General features: G+C 29.4%; 6 protein-coding genes across 8 annotated transcripts; 4 read left to right on the forward strand and 2 right to left on the reverse strand.

Moving 5' to 3' along the window:
- Positions 1-377: 377 nt before the first annotated feature.
- gkt (glaikit) lies at positions 378-4,591 on the forward strand. Its single transcript, XM_065508657.1, has 6 exons — positions 378-535; positions 603-1,061; positions 1,121-1,223; positions 1,291-1,680; positions 1,873-2,464; positions 4,100-4,591. The coding sequence occupies exons 1-6, from the start codon at positions 448-450 to the stop codon at positions 4,229-4,231; spliced, it is 1,764 nt and encodes a 587-aa protein (XP_065364729.1). The 5' UTR covers positions 378-447; the 3' UTR covers positions 4,232-4,591.
- A 480-nt stretch (positions 4,592-5,071) lies between these two features.
- St4 (Sulfotransferase 4) lies at positions 5,072-7,581 on the forward strand. The gene is made up of 5 exons (XM_065508372.1): positions 5,072-5,348; positions 5,412-5,646; positions 6,442-6,646; positions 6,729-6,855; positions 6,914-7,581. Exons 1-5 carry the CDS (start codon positions 5,192-5,194, stop codon positions 7,291-7,293), a joined length of 1,104 nt encoding a protein of 367 aa, XP_065364444.1. The 5' UTR covers positions 5,072-5,191; the 3' UTR covers positions 7,294-7,581.
- Positions 7,582-8,864: 1,283 nt separating this feature from the next.
- LOC135957925 (INO80 complex subunit E) lies at positions 8,865-9,982 on the forward strand. The gene is made up of 3 exons (XM_065508768.1): positions 8,865-9,145; positions 9,212-9,390; positions 9,453-9,982. The coding sequence occupies exons 1-3, from the start codon at positions 8,930-8,932 to the stop codon at positions 9,805-9,807; spliced, it is 750 nt and encodes a 249-aa protein (XP_065364840.1). The 5' UTR covers positions 8,865-8,929; the 3' UTR covers positions 9,808-9,982.
- Positions 9,848-12,100, reverse strand: Taf5 (TATA-box binding protein associated factor 5). Its single transcript, XM_065508766.1, has one exon. The coding sequence runs from the start codon at positions 12,039-12,041 to the stop codon at positions 9,984-9,986; it is 2,058 nt and encodes a 685-aa protein (XP_065364838.1). The 5' UTR covers positions 12,042-12,100; the 3' UTR covers positions 9,848-9,983.
- A 693-nt stretch (positions 12,101-12,793) lies between these two features.
- Vamp7 (Vesicle-associated membrane protein 7) lies at positions 12,794-15,894 on the forward strand. 3 transcript variants are annotated; one of them, XM_065508772.1, is made up of 5 exons: positions 12,794-13,008; positions 13,205-13,452; positions 13,511-13,739; positions 13,800-13,867; positions 14,830-15,894. In XM_065508772.1, the coding sequence occupies exons 2-5, from the start codon at positions 13,249-13,251 to the stop codon at positions 14,986-14,988; spliced, it is 660 nt and encodes a 219-aa protein (XP_065364844.1). In that variant the 5' UTR covers positions 12,794-13,008; positions 13,205-13,248; the 3' UTR covers positions 14,989-15,894. The 3 variants fall into 3 exon arrangements, with proteins under 3 accessions (XP_065364844.1, XP_065364843.1, XP_065364842.1); XM_065508771.1 differs by having other exon boundaries at positions 12,798-13,008; positions 13,105-13,452; XM_065508770.1 differs by having other exon boundaries at positions 12,798-13,008; positions 13,132-13,452.
- Marc (Mitochondrial amidoxime reducing component) lies at positions 15,822-18,156 on the reverse strand. Its single transcript, XM_065508767.1, has 4 exons — positions 18,008-18,156; positions 17,323-17,939; positions 16,082-16,368; positions 15,822-16,014 (listed from the first exon to the last, which is right to left on the reverse strand). Exons 1-4 carry the CDS (start codon positions 18,012-18,014, stop codon positions 15,903-15,905), a joined length of 1,023 nt encoding a protein of 340 aa, XP_065364839.1. The 5' UTR covers positions 18,015-18,156; the 3' UTR covers positions 15,822-15,902.
- Between the last annotated feature and the right edge of the window lie 4,794 nt (positions 18,157-22,950).

A 22,950-nucleotide genomic window follows, 5' to 3' on the forward strand; every position in this document is an offset into this window, starting at 1 on the left:
AGAGATATAGGAAAGTTACGGTTTTTGCTTTTGTATCCACCGTTCTTGTTCCAATTTTCCAGTTTTTCAATAGCAACCGAACCATTTAGGGTCTTTGAAAAGTATATTTCAACAGACAAACGGACATAGCCATATCAACTCCGCTATCTATAACTATCCAAATGAAAGATTTACATTACATTTGATGTTTGATTTTTGTATAAAAATATTAAATAATTCTAGTTATTTACTGCTTTACAACATTAATTCTTCAAATATGTAAATGCATTATTTTTTCTTTTAAAGCCGAAATTTAAAAAATATTTTGTCGATTTTTTAGTGCAATTTTGACGATTTTATACCAAAATTATCTGGCAACAATGAATGTGACGAAATTATTTTTGACAAAAAGAATTGTTTGAATATTTGAAAAATATTTTGTTGCTGTTGGAGTTTTTGTGCAAAAAAATGTCGTCTAAGTTAAAGCCGTGTCCTTATTTGGAAAAATGTTACCGCAAGAATCCGATCCACTTTGGAGAATTTTCTCATCCTCACTGTAAGTCTTCTAATATATTGATAAATTTGCTGAAAGAAAAAATGTTTCCGAAAATTTCTTTTTCCAGTGGATAATATCTACAAGATGGGAATGGACCCCAAAACTAGTAAATATAATATACCTACGGAGTTGACTTCCAATAGTGATATCATTTTGCAGCAAATTAAATTGCTAGAAAAACTTTTTCCTAAAGATGCATCCAACCCCAGAAAGAAAGAAGAGAATACTCAAGGTCCGTCAACCTCGCAAACAAACCAACAATTAAAAGCAGACAAAAATAAGCCATGTGATAAACGTTCCAAATCACCACAGCCTACTTCGTCTACAGCGAGACAAGCAAGTGATGATTCAAATTTGGCCAAGAAACAAAAAATAACACGCAACATTAAGGACTACATACCCGTCGTGGTAGAGAAGGGACAAATGGCAAACAAATTGGAAGCGGCTGCTCCATACAATTTCTTCTTAACAGCCATAACGGATGCTAAGGCTACACATAATGAGCCACTGACAGTTACTATGCAAGGTATGACATTGTTCTATAGAAATATGCTTCCGGTTTATTAATTGAAACTTTTTTAACAGAAATTTTAGATGAAAGTTTGGGCATTATAGAAAGTTCTGTGCAAATAAATTTTATGGTGGATATTGGATGGCTTTTGGGTCATTATTATTTTGCAGGCATTTTGTAATTATTTTTAATACCTATTTCTACTATTGATTTATTAATTAAATTTTTCATATTTTTGTTTAAGGAATACTCCACTTTTAGTTTTATATGGTGATGACACACCTGAATTACTATCTATAGATAAGCATAAGCCACAGGTAACTGCGATTAAAATTAAAATGCCAACTCCCTTCGCTACTTCACATTCCAAAGTTATGTTATTGGGTTACAAAGATGGATCCATGAGGGTGGTTGTATCGACTGCCAATCTATATGAGGATGATTGGCATAATCGTACTCAAGGTATATGGATAAGTCCACTCTGTTCGGCTATGTCCGAAGAAGCAGATACAGCATCCGGTGAAAGTCCTACAAATTTTCGACAAGATTTAATGCTTTATTTGGTGGAGTATAAATGTGCCAAATTGCAGCCTTGGATTGCACGTATTAGAAAGTGTGATTTTAGTGCTATAAAGTAAGTTGATTGACAGAATGGAATTCTAAGAATGAAAACTATATTTTATAACTATTTATTGAATTACCAAAGATTTGATAAATATGATTTTACTATGGATTTATTTTTATTGGAATAATATTTAATATTTATTTAAAATTCGTGCTAATATACACAATAATTATTTTTTTTAAATATTTTTATTCGACGCAGTGTTTTCTTTATCGGTTCCGTACCCGGCGGACATCGCGAAGGACCACGTGGACACCCCTGGGGACATCCACGTGTTGCCAGCCTTCTGCAAAAACATTGCGCGCCAGTAGATGAAAAAATTCCCGTTGTATGTCAAAGTTCAAGTATTGGTAGTTTGGGTGTCAATGTTCAAGCATGGATACAACATGATTTTCTAAATAGTTTACGTCGAGATGGCATGCCTTTGGGTATACGACAATTGCCACCATTTAAAATGATTTACCCTAGTTATAGCAATGTCAGTCGTAGTCATGATGGCATGTTGGGCGGTGGCTGTTTGCCCTATAGTAAAAATACCAACGATAAACAACCTTGGCTTAAAACATACCTACAACAGTGGAGTTCAAAACTGCGTCATCGTTCTCGCGCTATGCCACATATAAAATCCTACACCAGATATAATTTAGAAGACAGATCTGTATATTGGTTCATTTTAACATCAGCCAATCTGTCGAAGGCAGCTTGGGGTTGCTATAATAAAAATGTCAATATATCGCCTTGCTTACGTATTGCTAATTATGAAGTGGGTGTTTTGTTTTTACCTAAGTTTGTGGTGAGTTGAAATGTAATAGAAATAAATACATATTGTTATATGCCTGCAAGGATTTTTAAAAACAGTTCGATTTGATAACAAATTATTGTATAACAAAAATTATATTTTTTTTATATTATTATTTATTTTCAACAACCTAGCCTATTGGCCATAATCGGTTATAATTTTTTTTTTTTTTTATAAATTTTTTAAATAAATTTATAAATTTCTCCCAAATCGCTAGTATGGACAAATAAAACATGATATCCTGTGGCTGACAATACAATAGAAACTTTTCCAAATGTTGTTGTAGCAGTAGTGGTTGCTGAGTTGACAGACCTTGACTAGTGAACTCTTCCAAAAAAGTAGTAAATGTGTAATTTGTTCACTATCACTAAACGCAGATTTAGTTCAAAAATATGCACTACAATCAATTAGTGAAAAATTTTAACTTGCAATCAACAAAAAGCTACATTAAACATACTCTCACTAAAGCCAAATATGAATAATAAATTTTAATTCTTTTTTATTATACCCTTCACCATGAGTGGCAAGGGTATATATGTATATATTCTGGATCGTTATAGATAACGGAGTCGATATAGCCATGTCCGTCTGTATGTTGAAATCAACTTTCTGCATAAATATATCGGGAATTCTTCCGGCTCGATGGGCAAACTCGATTTTTGGCCTATACCACCATAGTAGTGGATATATTGCGTTTGTGCTGATGTATGCAATGTCCAAAAATATTAGTCTAAAAAATACCGATCGACTCAGAATCACTTTCTGAGTCGATTAAACGATGTCCGATGGTTGGTTATCCATGTAAACTTTCTTATATACATAAATCACACGACCTAATTTCATGGTAATCGGTCCATAATTGGTCATAGCTCCATTATAAGGCCCATTTCCGAAAATCACGCACTAATATAAATTATTAAAATTTTAAAAGAAAGGTGTTTTTGCTTATTTACTTTGTATCTTTTGGACCGACCATAATTTCTTACTTGTTTTGATCTATATCTGGATTAATATAGACAATATTGATATCTAATGATAGATATTTCAAAGTCCATTGCAACGATTAAAAAAAATTAAAAAAACAAAATTTTTTTATCTAAAAATATTTAAATTTTTTTTTAAATATAATTTCCAGAAGATTCGGCACAGCCGAATATAGATCTCTTACTTATTTTTAATGAAGTATTTGCCTTAAGTTTTGAATTAGTGCACACAAATAAAGTTAAATCATTTTGAACTTAAAATATGGTGAAAAATTTGTAATTACACTCAAAAAAAGTAGCAATAAACTAAAGATTGCTTTTTTTAAATCAAATTTTTTAATTTTGTGTACAAACTTTTTTAATTCAATATCACTAATGTTTAGTGAGGCTGCTAATTTTCAACTCAACACTAAACATCAACAAAATGATGGCAATAATTTTGCTCTATCACTAAGTATTAGTGCAAACTGCAAAATTAGTGCACTACCCCTATCTATGCTGAAAATGTACTGTATTTAGATGCGCCTTATTTTTAGTGGAATTTCATATATAGATCTTAAACATAAAAAGTTTTGCATAATATGTAATTTACAAAACATATCATATAATAACATCTGTCAATTGTATGTAATTTTTTTAATTTCAGATTGGCGAGGATACATTTCCTTTGGGCGCACCACGTGATGGTATACCACCATTTCCTCTGCCATATGATGTACCTTTAACACCATACGGCACTGATGATAAACCATTTCTTATGGATTATCTGCATATGTAATATCAGTTTTCATAGTTATTTATTGAAAGATTCTCAGCAGATCGTTAACCCTAACAGATAAGAATTTATTAGTGTTTATTATATACACATTCAGACATACATATATGCTTATATTTTTACTTGTAATGCTACTGGCGTTTGTTTCGTTAAAAATTACTTTGCTTATGCCATTATTATTTGGAGTATACAATTATTCGTTTCAAGTGAGTCGTTTAAAAATTATTTCAAAAGTAACTATTTTTGTTTGTCTGTAGAAACTTTATATGTACACGCAGAAATGGATATATATTTAATGTTTTTTTTTAATACATTTATTGTTTCTTTTAATACTGAAAAAATATATAATTATTTACAATACAATTCATGTCTTTTTTTTTAATTATTTCTTAAATTACAACAAGTCATAAGGGTAAACTGACTTCAGAAGTCAATAATCAGCCCAATCATGAATAAAAAATCCGCGGCAGTTTTTTTCCTTTTCCCATTTTTAACACTGAATTTGAATAGAAAAAGTGAAAAGCGAACTTTTTATTCATGATTGGGATGAATATGTAAATTTAATTCTAATTTTTTTATTCAATCCTTAAAGGAAGGCACGGATTTACAGAAAGAAAAACTTTATTAAAATTAATAAATTTGCGTTTAAATTTATTATTTTTTCAGTATCTAGTGTACTACAGATTATTTTTCTAAATGTATTTCAATCTTTGCTTGTATCAAATGTTCATACTGTTTTTTAATTGCTAAGGAGTTTTATAATAATTACAATCGATTATTAAAAAAAACCGGTTACAGTCTATAAGAATTGTAAAGTCAATTTACACTATTTATTACCATTAAGAAGAAAGAAAAAACTGGTTGCAAGGCCTATGCAGTTATATAGTTGTTGACGCAGCAGATAGTTGATGTTTGTCACATTGCAAACACACACATTCTTATAGTTAATAAACAAAAAAATTAATGAATTTCACTTGCACTCTTAACATTTTATTCATATGCATTGTGCATTCATCAGTGGCTAATAGAATGGCGGCATTAAATACAAAATTAAAATTTCCCTATGAAATTTCTCGAATCGATGAAAAAACCAACAGTGAACTATTAAAATATTTTCATGGTAATTTAAGCAAAAAGACACAAATTTTTAAAGTTTTACCAATAATTTTTTTAAATAATCTAGGGGAAAAAGATGGTTTTGTGCAAGTCGGTCCAGAGAAATATTTCTTTCCGTTAAAGTACAAACATGAGGCTGAATCATATTACAATTTTCAAGCCCGTCCTAATGACGTATGGGTGGTTACTTTCCCCCGTTCGGGTACAACATGGACTCAAGAGTTGGTGTGGTTGGTGGCAAATAATTTAGATTTTGAAACGGCACAAAAAATGCCATTAACACAACGATTTCCATTTTTCGAGTAAGTAAATAGAAAAAAACTAATAATGTTATATACACTTCACCAAAGTATACTTTAAGATAATGATTGAAAAGAAAAAAAAAATAATTTTGAACAAGTGTTGGAAAAAAATTTGATGAAAATTTTTTCAAGAAAAAATTTGGGTTAAATAATATTTTTGACCCACTTTCAGCCAGAATTTCTATGGCTTTATATACCCACTATTTGTGGGCCGATTTTCCCGATTTAAGGACTATATCCGATACATTGATTTATCAATAATGTTTGTAAGTTATTTAGGGGCTTCAGAAAGTTAATCTCAATAGACAGACGGACATATTTATATCGTTATATACACGATTTCACCATTCTATTAATGAATTCTTTAGTAATTAGTTCCTTGACATAATTTCTCAATACTTCAAATTCTTTATTGAATCATTAAATTTTTCTTTAATTCCGTTAACAAAATAGCGTAATAAAATCTATTGAATAATTAAATTTTTTCAATTCATTTTGTAAATGACTAAAACGAAACTTAATGAATATTTTCATTAAATTTGTATTAGATTTGAATTTACAAAAATTGAACCAGTTAAAGGTTGAATGAATTTGATTATGATCAACAATGAATGAATTTTATTAAAATACAAGCATTAAATGAATCTGAAAAATATGTTGTGTTGCGAAAGATGTTTGAATGTAATGATTTGCTGATATTTTTAATAAATAATTGAATTAATTAATTCAAAGCTACTTATGGTGAAGGGTATAATATTTTATTATTTTAAATCATAAATAATTAATTAATTTTAGATTCCAATTGTTTATGCATCCCGTTATTAAAGAAGAACTTTTGAAACAAAATGCTCTTAGTGAAAGTAATCAGAACTTTATAGAGACCATATCAATGCCAGGCTATAAACTTCTTTCGGATATGCCAACCTCACAAAGGCGTTTTATAAAATCACACTTTCCATTCTCTTTATTGCCACCCAGTGTTATGGAACAAAAAAGTAAAGTAAGTTAACATATCATAAACTCTTTACGTTTGAAACTCTTTAATCCCAATTATATTTAATTAACATTTCCCCTAATTCCAGCTAATTTATGTGGCTCGCCGACCCAAAGATGTGGCCGTTTCTTTCTATCATCTAAATCGTTTGTTTCGTACCCAAGGATATGTGGGTGATTTTGAACGTTATTGGGGATATTTTGAAAAAAGCCTAAGTAATTAATTGTTTGCTTAAATTTTAAAAATAATAATGAAATGTTTCTTCAATACTAGATCCTTGGATGCCTTATTACAGCCATTTGAAAGAGGCAATGCAGCACAAAAACGACTCAAATGTTTTGTATCTTCAATACGAGGATATGGTGGCAAATCTTGAAGGTTCTATTAAACAAATTGCAAACTTTTTAGATTGTTCTTTGGACGAATCGAAAATGGACATGTTGCTTGCACATTTAAATATTACGAATTTTCGCAATAATCCTGCTGTGAATAGTCAAGAGTTGAGTGAAGTGGGCGTTTTGAATAAATCGCAAGATGGCTTTGTTAGGAAGGGAGTAGTTGGTGCGTCAGAGAATGAGTTTCGTAAAGTGCCTGGCCTTTTAGAAAGAGCTGAAAAGTGGATAGAAGAAAATGAAAAGAACATTTTAAAGTAAATAACTAGATTTACAACTTCAACTATATATTAGAGATTACCATTATATAGAAAAATGTGCATAATCTACTTTAAATTAACGTTTATACACTTACCCATGTCGGTAAATATTTACCTTATATAATTTAATAAGACCCAAAAACGTATAAAAATATTAACCAAACAAAATATACTGGAACACATTTACATCCCTAAAATCGTTAATATCTCATAAAAGAAATATACGATCGCAAATGTTTTGATATTATTTAAAAGGGATTGAATTACCAATTATGATAGATATAATTTTTTTATGAATACTCTTCATATCAAATTTTTTAAATATTACAGCTACATAAGGATTACAAAAATCGCTGTCCAACATTTTTTGACTAATCTGCCTTTGGAGGTCTTTTACCTGGGTATATCGAAAAGCGGATTCGCATATTAATTTGTCTCTTAATAATAGCTGATGTTTTGCCAAACGAAATGCAAATACACATATTTTATTATTGATTAACTATAAAAAAGTAAGAGATCTAGTATATTCGACTGTATTGTATCGTATATACCCTTCACCAAAGTATACTTTATGATAAATATTTTAAAAAAATTTTAGTAAAACAAAAATGTTTGTCTGAAATAAAATTTTTGGTGAAAAAAATGTTCGTGAAAAAAATATTTAGTGGGAAAAATTTATGTTAAAAAATATTTTGACGGTCGGAATTTCTTTGAAATGTCTTATCATTAGCTATCCATATTGTCTATGTTAATGGCTTAGAAATCCACATACATATCTATATATATAAAAATGAAATGGTCCATGTATGTAATGGAATTTTTTTATTCGATTCTAAATTTTAAGGAGATGGTTTGTAAAGAAAAAAAATTCAAAAATTCCGGGTAAAACTCAGAATTTTTTTTTGAGTCCAGTCAAATGTAATAAAAAAAGCTCCCTAAAGTAAAGCTCCTCTATAAATTTAGATATTTTATTTGCAAATAAATAAGAACTAGAATTAGTAAATGCTACCGGGCGAAGCCAACTAGTATGTATATAAAAAATAGGTCATAAATTGTTTTGTTTATAACATAGCCATTTGTGGGTCGAGTTGCCCAAATTTAAGTAGCAACGGATATATTAATGTATCCAACATATAATAAAGTTATTTGGGGGTCTTCAACAGACAGAAGGATATGGCTATACCTAATCCGCTATATATAACGATACGGAATATAAACTTTATGGGGAATATAAACTTTATGGTATATACACGCAAAACGCTTTATACATACACACTGTGTATTTCTTATGGATTTTATAGGTTCGAAGATCCCCCATTACTCATTACGAAAACCCAAAATTAAAAAGAATTGGTGTTACATGAGTAAACACCAAAAATTTCTACTACTATTTAAGCAAATCTGTATTAACACAAAAAACGCAAGGTTTAAAAATTTTCATGCAAAATAAAAACGCTAATACTTTCTTTTGCCACAAGTTATCATCACTAAATGCTATCGATTACAACTACAATAGCTGCTACCTCTAGCAACCACAGTAAAAATAATTTTTTACCATCTTGGAAATGTTTTTTTTACATGTTTTGAAATAAATAATTTAAATTTAAAAAAAATCTTAAAAACTGGATAAAAATAAGATGTTAGACGGTTGGTATTGTCGTACGCTGGCCAATGAACAACAAGCAGCTCAACAGAACGATAATAATGAACAAAATATGGGACTGAACGACGATACTGATTCAGAAAGTCAAGATAATGAGGAAAGTAGACAGGGTGGTGGAGCAACCAGCAGCAATGTGGATTATAAGAACCAGTATCGCTATTTGAAGAGAAAACTGAAATTTTTGATATACGTAAGTTAAGGTCAGACTATTTTATTATAGGCTCTTGTTTCAATTCACACTTATCTTTTATATTAGGAAAATGAATTCTTCCAAGATGCTTTAAGATCAAATCAAAGACGTTTGCTTAAAGTCTCAAGGGATAGAGCATTTCTCCTAGATCGTCTTCTGCAATATGAGAAACCAGAAAATACTTCATCAGAAAGTGAAGAAACCGAAGAATCTTCTGAGGACGAGGCTACAAAGGAAGTTAAAAAGTAAGTTAATTTTGTTTACATTTAACATAGGTATTTACCACTAATATTAATATTTTCCAAAGACGCAAACTAGAACAAAGTGTAAACGGCTCTTCAACCGGATCAGCACGAGGTCGCAAAAAGAAAAACTCCGTCCCAGCTCCAGTTAATGAGTCTACCGATCAGGTATCAAACCCAGCATACAATCACATAGATGTTGTGGCAGTCAGTCAACAAGCTCAGGCAGAGGTTGAGAGACAACTATCCAAACGTTCTGTTATGGATTTGATTCCGGAAAGAGCCCCAGCTACAGTACCAGCAGAAATGTTCAGTAATGAACCTTCTTTGGATAGTGAACCCACAGACCATTTGATAGATGGCTCATCTCCTACACATGTAGCAGCCGAAGAATGTGTTCCCATGGAATACAGCAATTAAGCTGAATATGGTTTATTAAAACTCACAAAATGAAAAATCATTTGCTTTAGTTATAGAAATTTTTATTATTTTTTTTAAATTACACATCTTATCTCTTTATGGGAATAAATGAAATGAAAAATATTTACTTACAAACTAAAAAAGAACATTTAAAAATATTAGCTTAAGAATAGAATTTATGATTTGAATGTGCCCACAGCTAATAGCAAGTTACGTCGTGTGAAATGTAACGTCATAAACGGTGTCGACTTGGTGGGAAAAGCCCTCAATAAATAAGTATCGCCTTCGCTAATCTCGGGATTATGCGAGGCGTTGGTGCTTTGTGTTATATAGTCTTCGGTCAATTTTGTAAAGTCCCATAGAGTTAAATAATAGTCCAGACCTCCCACTGCCAATACAGTGCCATCTCTGCTGAAGCACATACTTTGTATAGAGCCAGTATGTCTAACTAAAGAGGTGACCAATTGACCGTGCGATAGATCCCATACTAGGACATGATGATCCGAGGAGCCAGAAGCTAAATAACGCCCACAAGTTGAAAAAGCCAAAGCATTTATTTGTCCTTTGTGACCTGTCATAAGACGCACCAGTTGTCCCGTTAAAACATCCCATAGCCGAACAGTTCTATCACTAGAGCCGCTGGCTATGTAGTTCGAGTTGGGATGAAACTGCACACAGTCAACGTCCGAAAGATGACCCGTAAATATTCTTAAAGGTTGATTAGAATCGGTAGCCCAAAGACGTACAGTTTTATCATACGAACAAGAGGCAAAATAATAACCGTGTGGTGAAAATCGTACATCCCAAACAGGAAACAAATGACCTTTAAAAACAACTATACAAGTCCAAGTATGCAAAGACCACAATCGTATAGTTGTGTCTTCTGAGCAGGAGAGTAACATATTTTTTTCTGGAGCAAAAGCGCATCTATATACTGGTCCACTGTGCCCATAAAATGTTCTAGCCGATTCACCGGTTCTATCGTCCATCATGCGAACTAAAACATCTTCCGCATCTTTATCTATGTCCTTAAGCATTTCCGCATTTTTCATTTCCCTCAATTTTGAGGGTGTCAAAGACCATACTTTAATGCTAGAATCGGTAAAACCAACGGCCATCATATAGGAATCTTCCGAAATTTCAGAACATGTAACACTATTGTGAGAGTTTAAAATGGTGTATAAGCAAATTGAGGGCAATGATTCTTTATTGAGTGCTATGCGTTTAGAGGCTTCTCTTAAGGCCTTAAGCCTTTCTAATTTATCGGCATCTTTAAGCTCAGGCAAAGGTATGCGGTCCATGGAAGGAGCATTGGGATCTGTTTTCGACTTTTTTGAAAATAGTGGATCTTTCTTAGGTTTTTTCTTTTTGGGCTTATCTGGAGCATCAGGATCATTATCATCTTCTTCTTCAACAGCCGCTGGAGCAGGAGTTGTTAATAATTGGAAGTCTACTTCCTTTAGTAGGCCATAGTAGACCCTAATTTTATTATCCTGTCTACGAGATTCTCCAATCAAAGATCCTGCAGTAGCATTACACTGGATTTTGGATCTGGCAGTGCCCTCGTAAGTATCAAAGTGTAAATACTTTGCCACAATATCGGCTATCAGCTCTTGTTTGCGGTCCTGTATGTGACGTTTGAACAACGAATGTGCGTCGCGGGACATGCGAATAATAAATTTATCCGATTCCATTGAGGTGTACCAATCATTATTATCCATTTCAGAGCGTTTAGTAATAAGTAAAAGATTTTGTAAATCTTCCCGATAATAATAGTCCAAGTCAGGCCCATATTTCTCCACAAACTCTCTAGCAGATTTTGCATAACCCCCGGATACCAGCTTGAAATATATTTGCACTAGTATGGGATATAGCACCATAAACAATTCGTGCTTATAAATATCTAAGGATTCATCTACAAAACTGCGCAAATCTCGGTAGGCTGCATCATACAACTCAGGATCACTTCCGGGACCTGGTTTACCTTCAGAACTGGTATTCTCCACATTTTCTCCCAAGGCCGATGATAATATCGTTGTTATTTCTTTATCATCTACTTCTTCCAATTCATTGGGTTTGATATTTGCCTCCTGGCACAGTAACTCCTCCGTTTGTTTAAGATTATATTTCTTGATAAGTTTGAGCAAAGCGAGCAAATCACGTTTATCTGCCATTGGTTTTATTTCTCCAGAAACTGGAGAATCTGTGCCATTAACTAATGCATTCGAATTCATAATTGTTTAAGCTCACAAATGAATTTAATAATATATATTTTAAATTATTTTCCCAGTTTTTTCTATAAATGTATTGTTTATGAATGAAGTGAAAAAAAAAACTAAATATTCCACGAAAAAAACAAAACCTACATTGATGCACAAAATAGTAGTAGAAACAGGGTTGTTCAATGAAATCTATTAAGATTTCATGGGGATTTCAATGAGGGTTTATCTGAGCAGACCACATGAGCAAAACCATTGTTTTTTAACGAATTAGAAATATGAGGTCTTCTAACCTTTCAGTACCATAAGAAATACATGGCGTTTTTGTGTAAAGTGTTTGATGTGAGACAGATGAGCCAAAATCATTTCTACTACTACTTTTTACAGCCGTAGAACTTGCAGTTATTGTTGCCAGATTTGTCAATTTATCGTCATTTTTAATTGTAGAAATGGCAAAGTGCGATTTGCCGATTCTATTAGAGATCTTAAATTACTTGATTTTAAAAATTTAATGAATGATATGCCTTTCATAATTTGAAAATTTTTTTATAAAACAAAAACAAATTCTTAAAGTTTTTGAAATTTTGTTTTTGCTTTCCACATAAATATCACTTTGATGATGTGATTTACAAAATTAGGGCCTTATTTTTTTGTAATACTATAATTTGCAACTGTGTGTTATTATTTTGAAAAATGCAATAGAAGTGACATTTTTTAATTTTCATGGAGAAAAAGAAAACAATACCGATGAAGTAAATAGAGAAAATACGCATAGTATTATTATGCAGTTTAAAAAATTATAAAATAGCTAGAATATATGCATATACAAATTTTTCTATATTTATCAATATAATAAACTTCATTATTATATGAAATTAAAGTGATAAAGGTAAACAAACAATAAACACAAAGAACAAACAGCATCAATTTTGTCCAGAAAAATTTATCAACGAACTTCGGAAAAACAAAAAGTCCCATTGTGGTGAGTAATCTTAGATTAAGACAAACAATTTTTATTTATTTTTTGTAAATTATTGCAATCTTGCTTATGAATGAATGAGTATCGTATTTCAAACAGGCCACACCAACTAAATTATTTTTTTAGGTCTTCCCTTTTAAGCAAATACACAAAGGGAGGAGAAGTGGAGCTTGCGAATAAATTTCACAACTTTTTACAGAACTTTGTATTAATTGTCTTTGTTAAACCACATACGCTGGCACAATGCCTATATTGTATTCCGTAATCTCTCGCGGTACCACCGTGCTAGCTAAATACGCTGAGTGCGTAGGAAATTTCGCCGAAGTAACAGATCAAATTATCTCCAAGATCTCTATGGATAACCACAAGTTGACCTACTCTCATGGCGACTACTTGATACATTATGTTTGTGAACATAAATTGATTTATATGTGCATCACGGACAACGTAAGTTATTGGTGATATTTGTATATATCATACAAACAATAATTTTTTATTTTCTCAGGAATTCGAAAGGTCTCGTGCTTTTCTGTTTTTGGCTGATATTAAACAGAAATTTATACAAACTTATGGTTTGACAGTGGCCACTGCCATAGCATATGCTATGAACACAGAATTTTCTAAAGTATTGGCTCAACAAATGACGTTCTTTAGTCAATCGAATGAGGTCGATGCCATTTCTAGAGTTCATGGACAAATTGATGAGTTAAAAGACATTATGGTTAAAAATATTGGTTAGTATTAAGGTATATTAATATAAAATTATAATGATGTATGATGTTTCTATTTTTTAGATAATCTAAGAGATCGTGGAGAAAAATTGGAACTACTTGTTAATAAGACAGAAAATTTAAGTAACAATGTAAGTATGATATTTTATTACAACATATATGTTCTATTGGGATATATTGCTTTTCAAATCTTCACATTGCTAAATTTAAATAAGCTATTTAGCCAGTTGGCTTTTTTCCGTGGTTTCTAGTAATATTTTTTGGGTTTAAATACTTATTCATAGTACCCAGCAGTAAAGTAAAATATGTATGTATTCATAAGTAGCAATAACTAGGGGATACCCCAAATTCATAAGCATATATATCTCATGTATTAAACGAACGACATAACTCAAAATTCGTGTTTTTTTTACTGAGTAATACCGATTGGAAACATATTAACATCTGAAATCGCATAAAGTGTTGAAAAGTTATTTAAGAAATAGTAAAATGTCATAAAACATTCAAAGCCGTTTTTCTCGAAACGACTTTTATTGAGTTATGTCGTACTTTTAGTAAATGAGAGATGAGTTTATGAATTTGGGAATATCCCCAATATTAATATATAGGGCAGAGTTCCAATATTGGTATTGAAAATTTGTAAACATTTTTTCATTAGCCTGGAGAAAATTTAAAAGGCTCCAACACTTGTGTAATTTTGTTACTAACACATATTTAGAGTTTGGTATTTTTTTACTAACTCATATATAGAGTTATGTACTGTTGTCGAAGATTCGGACAACTGGATTAAACAAAAATAATATCTACGATAACGATGAAAAGCATCATGTTTTCAATATTTATTTTATTTGTATAACACGATTGGTTGTTGTGATTAAGCGAAAATTCGCATTTTTGCAAGGTTCAAAAACGATGCCGTAAATTTCTTTAATATTTATCTCTAAAAAAAAATAATGACTCGATTTTTGCAACGAAAGTGGTGTTTTCAAACGAAAGCACAATGTAATGTGAAATAATTAAAATAATTTATTTTAATGCATCAATATTTTTAACTATAAAACTAAAATAATTTCAAAAATTATATTTTTTTTAGTCTGTGGCATTCCGCAAAGCATCTCGCAATCTTGCACGTCAAATGTTTTGGAAAAATGTACGTTTATACGTGATTGTTGGTTTAATTATAATATTCGTATTATATGTTATTGTCAGCATGGCCTGTGGCGGTTTGGCCTGGAAAGGATGTTTAGCATAGACACACTATTTCAGATTTAAGCCTGAAAATATTAAACTGTTATCATAAATTTAGGTGGTAATTCATTGTCATATTTAAAATACATCAATTTCGAAATTACTCGTCTTTAAAAAATAAATCATAGAAAATTTAACGCTTAAAATTATGACTATGAAATACAACCTTTAAATGCAAACATATATTTTTATATTTATATGAAAAAAATTATCAGTTTCAATATACATAAGATTTTCTCATTTTTTTTAAACATATTTAAAATGGTATGATATTAAATATATTCTGGAATTTCGAAAACAAAAATCAAAGTAATGTATAAACACCAAAAAGTTAATAAAAATAAAACAAATTTTGTTTTAAAATTGTAATTTGTATAGATTTTTCATTTAAACTGAAACTTAAACATAAATAAAAACCTAAATTTTCGTTTAAAAATTCTAAAATCAAATCAAAAATTCTTGTAGTGTTTATACATTTAGTCAGAAACATAGAAGAAAAGTAATGACTTGTCTTTCAGTTTAACACGTTTATTTATTACTGTATTTTCTTATAAAATAAGACTATTTTTTATGTTAATCTTTATTATACTTTTATTTTCTTTTTTATTAAAATTTATTGTTGGTCAATGTTTTTGTAAAATACCAATTTAGAAAATATAATTTTATATGTATTATAAAAAAACAAAGCTACGTGAAAAGCTTTAAAAAGAAAATTCTAAATAGTTAAATAATATTCCATTGTAAAATTAATTTGCAAGTAAAAACTAAATTAATAAAATACAATTAATATGTAATATGTTCATCAGTTTATTAACAAAATAAAAATACAAATACAAATGAATTTCATCAAATATAGGGGAATAATATATAATTTAATTTGTATTTAACAATAATAACAATAGAAAATAAATGTTTTATTCATTCAACATCTTCTACATAAATGACATCATTTGCTTTGATAGAGCCAGCTTGTCTCAAACCCAAGTGAATGCCCAATGTTGGACTGACATTATCGTTTATTAAACGATAACTAAAAAGTAAGCAAAGAAAAAATATAATTTTTATTATTAAATGTATTTTATGTAATTTTTGCGTACCTTTTAAGTTCTTTCAAAGGATTGCCATTGGGATCTCTTTCGCCGGTCTTTACATTGATGTTGGGGAATATGCAACGAGTACAAGGTGCTACCTTACGGAAAACAGCTTCATCTCCTATGCGCACCCACTGCCATTTGTCTTCAGCATAGGCATCATTTTTATCCATCTTCAAATGGAAATTACCACGGAATTGCAAGGTATCTACTGAGTTAGGTAAGCGTGTATTTAAATCTTCTACTGAAGCTAAATTCATAAGCATATAGCTGGTGGCATCGCCAAAGGTGCCCTAGTATTATTTGATATGCAAGTAAATAGAAATGAAAAGAAAAAAACAAATCTTATATATTGAGTGTATACAAGTATGTAATTTAGATAATGATAAGAAATAATACCTTAGTAACAATACGTTAGAATGAATAGATAAATCTATTTCATAGACTTTGTTTAACAAGATTATTAAATGCAATTTGTGGGACTTTCCATTTAATCAATATTTGTATTTAAATAAACAATTGATCATATCGATCTCCAAATCTATTACCATTAGATAGCTAATTTTGCGACGTGAAAAGTTGACATATATACAGTGAGTGACAATACAATGGAAACTTTGTTGAAGTCTATATTCCGTTATTACTGTTTTCAAAATTATTAACAGCTATTTATTTATTTGGCAAAACAATTGAAATTTTTAAACTTCAGCAAGAAAGAAGACTAACGTTTTTAGCTCATTATGTTTGAAGTAATTTTGTAATTTTAATTCTAATTTATTGTATTTTAAAAGATAACCCACTTTTGAGGCTCATATTAAGTAAATTAAAGTATATATCTAGGTATGTCACAACGCATTTGAGTTCTATATAAAAATTCCACTTTCAAATGAAAAAGTGAAAGTCAAAAATTGAAAATGTGTAAATAAGTGAAACAATTTAAAATATTGCATGTATATTTTTAGGAGTTCTAACTAAAAATTTCTTTCAAAGCTGTAGAAGCTAAATCAAAACGTTACGAATTGGAACATATTATTATTTTCACTTTCGTAAAATTTCTGTGACAGACCTGATCAACACAATATTAAAAAAAAAACTATTAATTAAATATGTACAAGTATTTGGGAAAGTTTTCATTGTATTGTCAACCAAAAAACGTTATCCTCAAGAATTACCTTTTTATAAATATTTTCGATGTTTTTTCACACAAACAAATTTTTTCTTATCATTATTAAATTTTCTATACTCACGGAATCTTCTTTAGTTATAAAAGGCTCTTTAGTCAAACGAGAATTAACAGATCTCACTGGTTTAGGATAAGGGTAATAGACCAAATGCAATCCCGAATCCTTATTTAAAATACAACGTGAAAACCATTTGTCATACTTTTCACCACACAGCATGGCGTCCAGTTTTGTGCCCCATACCGAAGTGTGTATATCTTTACCCGGAGCATCATCTGCCAAGGTGGCAAAATCTAATTCCAAAGGTTCCATACCCTCAGCGGTCAGTAACAACTTAGTTTCACCCACTAGCTTAGAAAAGACCAACACCAATTTGGGATAAACACGAGCTGTTATCATTTCATATTTTTCGTTCACCAACATCAAAGCACGATCTCTAATGCCTTTAAAGCGAAGACCCAACACCTCACACAATAGTTCATCAGCAGCAGATAGTTCCAAGGGGGCACAAGACTTGACGGGAAATAAATTAATTTGTTCCAATGTACCAACGCGACGCCATTTTAATGGCATAATATCACGTTTCAAGTACTTGTAAAAAACATACGATAATGCCCCAGTTAACATTGTTGCACCCAAACCAAGGCCTACATACATAGCCCTATTAGCAGCTGCACTGGAAGCTTTATGGACAAAATTTATTTTGTATTAGTTAATAGAAATTTCTTAAATATCAATTTGAAAAACCTACTGGACATTGTTTTTTTTTTCTTTGTCGCTATAGAAAAAAGCAAAAGACGCAAATGTAATGCCTAGATGATAAACTTTAGGTTCACAGTTTTTAACTAAAGCAAACATTTCAAATGGAAATTCATTCAAGTCATCTACAGACACATAAAGCAGACGAAGATTTTGCAAACAACAATAACTACACCAACGGGCAAAAAAACAACAACATTTGTATAATTTACAGAGGGGGTAGGGGGGTGTATAATTCCATGCAAACGCAGAAACGCGTATAAATTTCATACCGGTTGTTTATATGTTTGTTTTAGATTTTCATTCTCTCGTTGAGTATTCCACCATAGCCACAGGTATGGATGAAATCTATGCACAGTGGGACCTATAAAGAGAAAATATATGCTTGTTCTGGCAGAGAACTCGCAATCCCATACTGATGGCATAATCAGGTGGGATTGCGGGTTCTATTCCCACCAAATTAAAAATCCAGACTACATATGATCTGGTTTAAAATATATATGCATGTATCTGTATTTTGGGAATTATTAGTTATTTATAAGTTTTATTAGAAATTTTGTTAATTTTGCAGGCCTTATTAAAGCCTTTTATTTTTTATAAATAAAACTTAAGACAACATAACATACAATTCTGACCCATTATGCAGAATCAATAATAAATAAACTTTCATCAACACAAAAAATCGGAGAGTATAAGTATGAGAGAGAGATTGTCTAGCAAGAACATGATAAGAGGTGGAGGGTCCAACCAAAAATATATAATAAACAAATAATATAATGATAAATAATAAAATAACTGAATAATTGATAACGAATTATTGAACACTCTATTAGGGAGAAAAAACAAAATTAAAAAAACGGTCACAGTGACTTTTTATGTATGTTATTTAAATAAAAAAAATTATTTAAAATAAATAAAATAAAAACAAGCTTAAAACATGTTCCCATATTGAATTGAATATCTTTGTTGTTAAAAAAATAATTTTTGTTATTAAAAGAATATCATTATGTGGCGCAAGATATTGGTCTATCGCAAAGAAAATTGAAAATAGAAAATCGGTATAACATTTGTAGAAAAAGCAGCAATAAGTTTATTATTTGGCAAAATTTTTGATTTATAAGCAATTTTAGATATTTTTCAATTTTCTTTATAAAAATCGAACCCTTTAGTTTACGATTTATAAGCAATTTTAGATATTTTTAAATTTTCTTTATAAAAATCGATTTTTGGTGGGAAATATGAGTGATCACAGATATTCATTATCGCTATAAACCCTTTAGTTTATGATTTATAATTTTAGATATTTCGAAATTTTCTTCATAAAAATCGGGTTTTGGTGGGAAATATGAGTGATCACAGATTTTCATTATTTTCGCTCTAAACCCTTTAGTTTACGATTTATAAGCAAATTTAGATATTTTTAATTTTTCTTTATAAAAACCAACTTTTGGTGGGAAATATGAGTGATCACAGATTTTCATTATTTTTGCTATAAACCCTTTAGTTTATGATTTATAAGCAATTTTAGTTTTTTTTGGAAATTTTCTTCATAAAAATCGATTTTTTTGGGAAATATGAGTGATCACAGATTTTCATTATTTTCGCTCTAAACCCTTTAGTTTATGATTTATAAACAATTTTAGATATTTCGAAATTTTCTTTATAAAAATCGATTTTTGGTGGGAAATATGAGTGATCACAGATTTTCATTATTTTCGCTCTAAACTCTTTAGTTTATGATTTATAAGCAATTTTAGATATTTTGAAATTTTCTTCATAAATATCGATTTTTGTGGGAAATATGAGTGATCACAGATTTTCATTATTTTAGCTCTAAACCCTTTAGTTTATGATTTATAAGCAATTTTAGATATTTTGAAATTTTCTTCATAAAAATCGATTTTTGTGGGAAATATGAGTGATCACAGATTTTCATTATTTTCGCTCTAAACCCTTTAGTTTACGATTTATAAGCAAATTTAGATATTTTTAAATTTTCTTTATAAAAACCAACTTTTGGTGGGAAATATGGGTGATCACAGATTTTCATTATTTTTGCTATAAACCCTTTAGTTTATGATTTATAAGCAATTTTAGTTTTTTTGGAAATTTTCTTCATAAAAATCGATTTTTGGTGGGAAATATGAGTGATCACAGATTTTCATTATTTTCGCTCTAAACTCTTTAGTTTATGATTTATAAGCAATTTTAGATATTTTGAAATTTTCTTCATAAAAATCGATTTTTGGTGGGAAATATGAGTGATCACAGATTTTCATTATTTTCGCTATAGTTTATGATTTATAAGCAAATTTAGATATTTTTAAATTTTTCTTTATAAAAATCGATTTTTGGTGGGAAATATGAGTGATCACAGATTTTCATTAGTTTCACTATAAACCCTTTAGTTTATGATTTATAAACAATTTTAGATATTTCGAAATTTTCTTTATAAAAATCGATTTTTGGTGGGAAATATGAGTGATCACAGATTTTCATTATTTTCGCTCTAAACTCTTTAGTTTATGATTTATAAGCAATTTTAGATATTTTGAAATTTTCTTCATAAAAATCGATTTTTGGTGGGAAATATGAGTGATCACAGATTTTCATTATTTTCGCTCTAAACTCTTTAGTTTATGATTTATAAGCAATTTTAGATATTTCGAAATTTTCTTCATAAATATCGATTTTTGGTGGGAAATATGAGTGATCACAGATTTTCATTATTTTCGCTCTAAACCCTTTAGTTTATGATTTATAAACAATTTTAGATATTTAGAAATTTTTTCTATAAAAATCGATTTTTGGTGGGAAAAATCAGTGATCGCAGATTTTCATTATTTTCGCTATAGTTTATGATTTATAAGCAAATTTAGATATTTTTAAATTTTTCTTTATAAAAATCGATTTTTGGTGGGAAATATGAGTGATCACAGATTTTCATTATTTTCACTATAAACCCTTTAGTTTACGATTTATAAGCAAATTTAGATATTTTTAATTTTTCTTTATAAAAACCAACTTTTGGTGGGAAATATGAGTGATCACAGATTTTCATTATTTTTGCTATAAACCCTTTAGTTTATGATTTATAAGCAATTTTAGTTTTTTTTGGAAATTTTCTTCATAAAAATCGATTTTTTTGGGAAATATGAGTGATCACAGATTTTCATTATTTTCGCTCTAAACCCTTTAGTTTATGATTTATAAACAATTTTAGATATTTCGAAATTTTCTTTATAAAAATCGATTTTTGGTGGGAAATATGAGTGATCACAGATTTTCATTATTTTCGCTCTAAACTCTTTAGTTTATGATTTATAAGCAATTTTAGATATTTTGAAATTTTCTTCATAAATATCGATTTTTGTGGGAAATATGAGTGATCACAGATTTTCATTATTTTAGCTCTAAACCCTTTAGTTTATGATTTATAAGCAATTTTAGATATTTTGAAATTTTCTTCATAAAAATCGATTTTTGTGGGAAATATGAGTGATCACAGATTTTCATTATTTTCGCTCTAAACCCTTTAGTTTACGATTTATAAGCAAATTTAGATATTTTTAAATTTTCTTTATAAAAACCAACTTTTGGTGGGAAATATGGGTGATCACAGATTTTCATTATTTTTGCTATAAACCCTTTAGTTTATGATTTATAAGCAATTTTAGTTTTTTTGGAAATTTTCTTCATAAAAATCGATTTTTGGTGGGAAATATGAGTGATCACAGATTTTCATTATTTTCGCTCTAAACTCTTTAGTTTATGATTTATAAGCAATTTTAGATATTTTGAAATTTTCTTCATAAAAATCGATTTTTGGTGGGAAATATGAGTGATCACAGATTTTCATTATTTTCGCTATAGTTTATGATTTATAAGCAAATTTAGATATTTTTAAATTTTTCTTTATAAAAATCGATTTTTGGTGGGAAATATGAGTGATCACAGATTTTCATTAGTTTCACTATAAACCCTTTAGTTTATGATTTATAAACAATTTTAGATATTTCGAAATTTTCTTTATAAAAATCGATTTTTGGTGGGAAATATGAGTGATCACAGATTTTCATTATTTTCGCTCTAAACTCTTTAGTTTATGATTTATAAGCAATTTTAGATATTTTGAAATTTTCTTCATAAAAATCGATTTTTGGTGGGAAATATGAGTGATCACAGATTTTCATTATTTTCGCTCTAAACTCTTTAGTTTATGATTTATAAGCAATTTTAGATATTTCGAAATTTTCTTCATAAATATCGATTTTTGGTGGGAAATATGAGTGATCACAGATTTTCATTATTTTCGCTCTAAACCCTTTAGTTTATGATTTATAAACAATTTTAGATATTTAGAAATTTTTTCTATAAAAATCGATTTTTGGTGGGAAAAATCAGTGATCGCAGATTTTCATTATTTTCGCTATAGTTTATGATTTATAAGCAAATTTAGATATTTTTAAATTTTTCTTTATAAAAATCGATTTTTGGTGGGAAATATGAGTGATCACAGATTTTCATTATTTTCACTATAAACCCTTTAGTTTATGATTTATAAGCAATTTTAGATATTTTTAAATTTTCTTTATAAAAATTATGATTTTTTTTTTTAGACATTTCGAAATTTTCTTTATAAAAGTCGATTTTTGGTGGGAAATACTTTCGTTATTTTTAAGATATTGAGATTTTCATTATTTTCGCTCTAAACTCTTTAGTTTATGATTTATAAGCAATTTTAGATATTTTGAAATTTTCTTCATAAAAATCGATTTTTGGTGGGAAATATGAGTGATCACAGATTTTCATTATTTTCGCTCTAAACCCTTTAGTTTATGATTTATAAACAATTTTAGATATTTCGAAATTTTCTTCATAAATATCGATTTTTGGTGGGAAATATGAGTGATCACAGATTTTCATTATTTTAGC

Source organism: Calliphora vicina, chromosome 4 (genome assembly GCF_958450345.1).
Source record: "Calliphora vicina chromosome 4, idCalVici1.1, whole genome shotgun sequence".
NCBI lineage: Eukaryota > Metazoa > Arthropoda > Insecta > Diptera > Calliphoridae > Calliphora > Calliphora vicina.